This window comes from Callorhinchus milii, unplaced genomic scaffold (assembly GCF_018977255.1).
Source record: "Callorhinchus milii isolate IMCB2004 unplaced genomic scaffold, IMCB_Cmil_1.0 Scaffold21, whole genome shotgun sequence".
Taxonomy (NCBI): domain Eukaryota; kingdom Metazoa; phylum Chordata; class Chondrichthyes; order Chimaeriformes; family Callorhinchidae; genus Callorhinchus; species Callorhinchus milii.
In genome coordinates, this window is record NW_024704762.1 from 8,656,051 (window position 1) to 8,663,633 (window position 7,583).

General features: G+C 46.2%; 1 protein-coding gene across 1 annotated transcript; it reads right to left on the reverse strand.

The window, feature by feature from the left end:
• Window positions 1-463: 463 nt before the first annotated feature.
• LOC103182022 (transmembrane 6 superfamily member 2-like) lies at window positions 464-6,234 on the reverse strand. The gene is given in 10 exon segments (NM_001292836.1): window positions 464-931; window positions 1,080-1,199; window positions 1,737-1,829; window positions 2,176-2,277; window positions 2,945-3,069; window positions 3,474-3,556; window positions 4,047-4,150; window positions 4,883-4,980; window positions 5,272-5,375; window positions 5,967-6,234. Coding segments are annotated over 10 exon segments (1,116 nt in total). The 5' UTR covers window positions 6,059-6,234; the 3' UTR covers window positions 464-736.
• Window positions 6,235-7,583: the final 1,349 nt, after the last annotated feature.

Sequence of the window (7,583 nt, forward strand, 5' to 3'; positions counted from 1 at the left end):
AGAACTCCTCTGTAATGACTTGTAATATTGTGATTCAGAATCGCTACCGTCTATCCGACAATCATGTTTATTTTTGAGAAAGACTTTTGTACTACTTTGTAACGGTTTGCATTTATTTTCAATACATTTGTGATTGAGAGTACCAAATAACGTTGACTGGGTTCACTATCGTGTTCGCGTTCGGAATTGAAACCACAAAAAAGAGGGTCTGATTTGCCCAAAATATTCCAAAATAAAGTTTCCCTCCTCCCGCTTCCCAACACAGCATCAAGCTGTTTTGCACACTCATGCAAGGATTATTATTAATATTATTGTTATAAATCAAGCCCGTTCAGATGGACTTTAAAGAGATCCTATGGCACTATTCAGAAAGAGAAATGTGTTTCTCCTGGTGTCCAGGCTGACAAAAAATATATACATTTGTGGTTGATTTCAAAATCGTGAAAAGGACGAGTGATTTTGTACGAAAAGAGAATTTTTATTACAGTGTGAGATGCCGCATTGCCAAATATCCGCTCAAAGTCACTCTCTCGCCCTCATCCCAAGCTTTGGTTTCTAACGTACAGTAACGTAAAATAGATTTCAGGTAAAAAAAAAGACATTTTGCAATTCTCGTCAGCAAGATTAAAACACAGACACAATATACAGTCAATCTGCTTTACGGTATATTCTGTGAAGCGCTTTGGGACATGTGGAAGACACAATAAGACGTTATATCAAATGCTTAGCATTTTTTTTATTGGTGCTTTTTGTCACTCTCTTTCCCTGTCAAAAAGAAGCTGGAGTGTTTGTTGCAGTGATAGGCCAGGAGCTGAGCACCTGCGGCGTAGAGGATGTTGACCAGGAGGAAGGTCAGTGTGTTGTCCACAGGGATGCGGTAGGTGAATGGAGTCCGTGAGTGCATAGAGGCTCCAATATGAGAGAACTGAGCCTAAGGAGGAACAAAGCAACGGAAAAATGTGTCAGAATGAAAACCAGCCAGGGTTCCTGCTCCAGGTCCCTCTACAGCACCGTCTACTGGTTGATTTTGTGTGCGTGTATGTGTGCGTGGCAGCCGGGTGAGGGCAGGTCAGGCTCACCTGGGCTAGAGCTCCTGCAAACACCAGCGTCGCGTCCATCATCCATGTGCAGCCGGGTCTGATCAGCCCGTACAGAGCCAGGCAGAAGAACGGCAGGAGGTAGAACATGTTCATCAGCATCTGAAATACAGGCCAGCAGAGAGACATCAACATTTCCAGACATTTACCAGTCAAAACAGGACGGGCCCATCTCCCCAGACACCCCAGGGCAATGTCTAGGCTGAGCCAGTAGGTGTGAGTGAGAGAGGTCCCTGGTTAAACATTCTGTTCAGCACAGTGCAGCGCCTTTGATGATGTACGACTGTAATGGTTAAATCCCATGAGGGAATGTCATTGCTGAAGGCGGTAACATTGGATAGAACTTTTACCCCACGTGTCCAAGTGTGCAAGTGAGTGTGTCCGAGTCGGTGGGTTAATCTATTTAATCACACATCTATCATCACTACTGAGGCATATCTGAGAGGCATGTGAGCTTGCACACGCAAGAGTAAGTGTGTTTGCGCTCAGGAGCCGGTGTGAAGGGGTGGTGGGGGGGGGTTAGTTTTCTGCACTATCAGGAGGAAGTTAAAACGCAGGCGTTGTACAATTCTGGTTAACTTACGACCAACCAGCAAGAGTTCAGCTCAGTCGTTGAGCCTGTGGTGGAGATTAGCTTACCTGAATCTTGGGGTATCCCACTGGGTCCTTCAAATAGGGCTCGTCGTGGTAAATGTAGTTGAAGCAGGATTCAAATGAGCAGTCAAGCACCACCTGGACCAGACCACCGCAAAGCAGAATTATCACAATCACTGTTTACAAAAGAACTACAGCCAGTTGGGGCTGAAATTTCATTACCAAAATAAAGATATTAGGAGAATTTTACATCCAACAGTTTCGAGACAAATTCCCGACAGGAAAGGTTGGAGGTTAGGACTAAATGGACAGCTCTTTCAACAGTGCCAACATAGAGAAGATGGGCTGAACGGCCTCCTTCTGTGATTTTTAGTGTCAAGTAGAGAGACCTGACTGCCTGGAGAGTGAAGCCAGGTACTGAATCTTTTAGGAATTTACTGTTTTGATCTGCAATTCTCATTATTATTGACCGTTCAATACTCACAATGCCTCTGAACAAGGTGTAGGCGACAGCAGCCATGAGGTAGAGCGCCAATAACAGGTCCACCGGCCGCTGATATATCAACTTCTTGTGTTCCTCAGCCACCTGGGGAGCCATAAATCCACTCACATCAATAAACAAGCGCTCACTCTGAACAACCAATTGATTGCAACCAAACTGAACTCAGCAATGCAATAGAACACAACTACAGGTCCCTTGACAGTCAATTCACTTTACGTTATATTCTGTGAGACGTCTCAAAGATGTGATAAGGTGCTAGGTCGAATGCAAGGATAATTAATTAATTAGCCACACAGCAGATAACTGCACGTCTCCTTATCCACGTGAGCCCTTATCTACACTGGGGTTGAGAAACGGAATGAGGTCAGGCTGCGATGGTGGAGATAAGGTTTAGTTATGAGATGTAACAGGTCCAGGACAACGTAACCTTTTTACTTCATCGATGTGAGGTGGAGAAATCTGAGGCAGGCAAGTACACGCGCACATACACACCAACAGACCTGAACAGATCTGCACAGCTTTCATACCCACAATGGGGCTAATTCCTGCAAATATTGGACACTACTGTAACTGGCATCAAATAAACACTCGGTAATCAAGCTGCATACTCACGTCTGTTTGTGCGACGCTGCTTTGTGCAATTGGCTGCTGCGTTTCACCCACAAAATACACAGTATTTTATAGTATACTCTGTGAAGCTCTTTGAGATGTGATAAGGCACTATATCAAATGCAAGGATTATTATTATTACCTCCTCAGGTGTTGTGCGGGACACTGTTCTGGGCTTCTCATAGATCTTCTTCCCAGCCCAAAGTGGGATAATCAGGTATGGAATATTTAGGAGGTAGGAAGGGCGGATCTCAGATCCATATTTACCTGGCGGGAGAAGCATTTGGGACAGATTGAGAGAAAGCAAGAGAGAGAGAGAGATTCACTTATTTGTGGACATTATTGCAATATGGGATGTCATTTGACAACAAATTGCTCACTTCATACGCTCAGTGTCTGCACAGAGCCTATAAGAAGCACTATCAGGAAAAGGTGCAAATCCATGTTGCAATAAACAGAAGAACAGTTCAGGAGAAGATGTCCCATCAGTTTATTTGATCTCATCCGTCCAGAAAACCCACCTACCGTCTTCCCACTATAGCGTTGAGCTGTTTCCTGAATGAATCCCACATCCTGTCCTTAACCACACTTCCTAATAACTCATTCAAGCTGTTAACTAACTGTTATCTCTGCGTAAAGAAATCAGCATGAAGTTGACACCTGTCACTCACCTATGACAGTCCCAATTAACAAAACAGGTAAGCTCATCAGAACAGATCCCACCCAGTAAAGTCCAAATTTCCTGTAGCTCTGCCTGTGGGAACACAACAGAATGACTTTGTGAGTAACAACAACAGCAGCAACAACAAGCATGCAGCTGCCTTTCATGTCGGAAGAACATCCCAAGGCCCTGGACAATAAGGAGTTTGCATCCAAGCTACGGGTTGGGACCAGAGAGGGATGGGGGGCATGATGGTGGGGGTGGGGGAGGGAAGATGAATGAAGGCACGGTCAAAACAGAAGGTCTTGAGATGGGCCTTGAAGGAGGCAAGGAATGGGACGAGGCAGAGGGGCTCTGGGATGGAGTTCCAGAGGGTGGTAAATAGCATTACGTTGGATATTTCAGTCCTGTCCCACTTGAAAAGTTCCTTTATTTTATTTTTTTTACTCCAACTTACTTTACAAATTACATCCCCACCACCACACACCGCACCCACCGCAAATTCTCCCCCTCAAGCGATGCCCTGTTTTGTGGGTTTTGGAACCCACTAACAGAAGAGAAACCTGAGGCCTCAGTCACTTACCCCCGTGTTATGGAAGCTGCCATCACCAGGTAGAGCAGGTAATGGACTGTCCCATCCCAGTAGCAGATCATTATCCCATAGGCACTGCGGAGGTAAGGCTCGCCCTGTTAAAACAAAACCAGCCCAAACTCATCACCAGCCTCCCTCTGCCGCCAGAACAGTCAGTGACATTACTGAGAAGACTCGCAGACTGGTCACTGCTGTTCAACACCGACAGCACATTGCATTTATTTAGCCCCTTTCATGTTGGGAGGACATCCCAAGGTCCTGGACAGTCAAGGGTTTGCACCTGAGCTGGGGGTTGGAATCAAGAGGGGTGGAGGGCAAGAGGCACAGTCAAAGAAGAAGGTCTTGAGACAGGACTTGAAGGAGGCAAGAGAGGGGGTGAGGCGGAGGGATTCTTGGATGGAGTTCCAAGAACAAGGGCAGAAATACTGAAGGCCTGACAGCTGATGGTGGGGGGATATGAAGCAGGCCAGTGCCCACCGAGCAGAGGGAGCGGACAGGTTAGCATGGTGTGAATACGTCACAGAGGTAGAGAAGAGCACGACCATGGAGGGCTTTAAAAGCGAGGGCAAAGATGCCTATGTAAGTACACAGTCAGTGTAAGTCTGTGCTTATACCAGGAACCAGTAATGTGCATGAACAGTGTGTAAGTTTATATTAACATTAAGTGAGAGGAGTTACTGAGGTGTGAGGGAGCTTGAGTCACATCAGTAAGAGATACAGACAGCAACACAGACTGTTGGCTTGGGTGACTTACTGAGCCTGACAGTGTGAGGTAGTTGGAGGAACATCAATAGAGACAGTTTAATAACAGAACATTTATAATCTACCTCCTTCAAGTAAAAGGCCATGAATCCTGTGATGTACCCGTCTTGTTCCAGAGAGATAATCAAATCTATGACACTTGTAAAGCTGAAGACAGCAAACACTGAAACAGCAATAACAAGGAGATATTAATTCATATTATTCTAGTATATATTATATATAAGTATATATAAGATATATAAGTATATATAAGACAGTGTGAAGCCCTTTGAAGCGTCTCAACAAGGTGATAAGGTGCTATATCATATGTAAGGATTATTATTATTATTGCCCTGCTCTGCCAAACCGTTATTATTTTTCCGCTGCTTTCACCGAGAGGTTGGGAGCCCCGAAACTCTGACCGGGTCGGACGTCGATCGCGAGTTACTGCGCCCGATATCGCCCAAATGCTTACCGTAAAACAGCGAGTCCCCTGGAGGGTTAGCCTTCAGCAACACACGGACACCCAACACCAGAACCAGGAGCACAGCCGCACCTCCAGCAAACACCAGGACGGAACTTTGAGAGGAGAAAGGCACAGAAATCTGTGGGAGTCCCTGTAGCGTATTGGTTAGCGCACTTGTCTCGTGAGCGAGAGGTCCCGGGTTCGATACCCGGACAGGCGGGCAGGGCGAAACCTTAGGCATGTTTCCTTGCTCTACCCACACGCCTCTGTTTACCTAGCAGGAAGTAGGAACCCTGTCAGTAGTCGATTGGGAGATGGCTTGCTTGGGGGGTGCGGAATAACCCCTCTCCCCCGCAAACCCCCCCAAAAAGGTGTGGTCCACGACAGTTCGTGGGACACTGCTGTGCGCAATTGCCTGCCGCGTTTCGCCCACAAAATATCAATCCCATTGAAAATGTTGTACGTACAGACAGACAGACAGACACACACACACCACTCTATAAGGTCCCACAGGTGCTTACACTTTCACACAGTTTAAACACAGACACACACACAGATGCACACTCAATCAGGGCTCAATTGAACTGTTTTGCACCCACCCACCCTAATCCAATATCATGTGTGTGTGAGTGAGTGAATGAGAGAGAGAGAGCGAGAAAGAAAGAAAGAAAGAAAGAAAGAGTAGGTGAGTGTTACTCACTGACCTGCCCATTGCAGAGAAGCTGTTGAAAAGGTAAGAGACTGGAATCGCTGTTAGTGACAGGAGCAAAACCATGGTGTCGGCTGACAGCTGCATGTTTGCCCGGGGAGGGAGAGAGGAAGGGAGGGAGAGAGGAAGGGAGGGAATGGGGAGAGAGAAAGGGAAGGGCTCGTAGCAGAGGCTGATCCCGGAAATCAGCACTGATTTCAGACCAAGAGACACGTCCCCAGGGCTGCACTGAGCCTCTGCATTTCGCAACCAAGAGACTAGTTGTACCACGGGAGGCAAAGGTCGTGGGTTATTAATACACAGAGATAACTACAGGGGGTGTGTGTGTGGGGGGGAAGCATTGGGGCAATGACCCATTGGCACCCCACAGGGTCACAAAATACGCAGTCACTCCACTTTACAGTATATTCTGTGAAGCGCTCTGAGACGTCGCGAAGACGTGATGAAGCTCAATCTGAAATACAAGGTTTAATATTATTATTAATGCCTCTGTGAGGTGCTGGGGGTGGGGGGGTATTGCTCTGATAATATAACACATATATATATATATAATCCTTCCATTTAATATAGTGCCTAATCACGTCTTCGAGACGTCTCAAAGCGCTAAAAGATAAGAGAATCCCCGAAGCAGAACCCCCCCCCACTCCCGTCCGTCCGTCCTCCCCATTTAATAATTTTTTTTGAACCGTGAAGAGTAAAAACTAAAAAATGGTAATCGTTTATCCGGCATTTTTGTCCCAAGACACAGGGTATTACACGGCAGAAGCCATGGTAACAGATTACGGAAGCTTTGTCCTGCCCGCTGTTACAATCTGTGGGGCTGTGGTACAATCCTGCCCTTTAAGCTCTGAGCCTGGATGTGAAAGGAGCTTTAGATAGTTGAGATGAAAGTCCTTTGTGAGGAGAGTTTTTGGCATTCTCAGCTTTGTTCCGAGTGGGCTCCGTGCCCATCTGTGGGTCAGCTCAAAAGCTGCTGGTGCGTGAAATTGCGAGTCGTTGCAAAGTGAGTTTACTCTGCATTTTAACACGTGCTGCGGCTGACCTGGGAGTGTTGGATGGAACAGTTTAGCGAGAGCTTTACGCTGTGTGCAATCCATTGCTGTAACGAGCTCATCTATGCTGGAATACGGTATAGAAGTCTTTCAACGGTTTAAGGTGAAATCTGGTTTTAAAGCTAGGCGTTGCTGGGTGAGGTCGTGTAAGTGAAGGTTAACTATTAATGATAATAATAATCTTTGCATTTGATATAGCGCCTTATCAGGTCGTCGACGTTTCAAAGCACTTCACAGGAAGGGGAGTGATTTAGTGTATTTTTGTGGGCAAAACACGGCGGCCAATTGGGCACAGCAATGAGTGTCCCACAAACAGTCGTGGATTGAGTGACCAAATTATTATTTGGTAATAACATTATTATTATTATTAGTTTTATAATCCATCTTGCACTGACCTGGAACTTTGACTTTGGAGTGATGTGCATTACTGTGGCCCGCAACTGTGGGATGGGACAGTGCAAAGAGAACACCGATACTTCCTCCAGCTCAGTACATTTAACGCAGTCGTTGCCCCGAGTAAGATTTAGCAAGTGAGCAGAGGAATAGGACCTGGGAGTGCT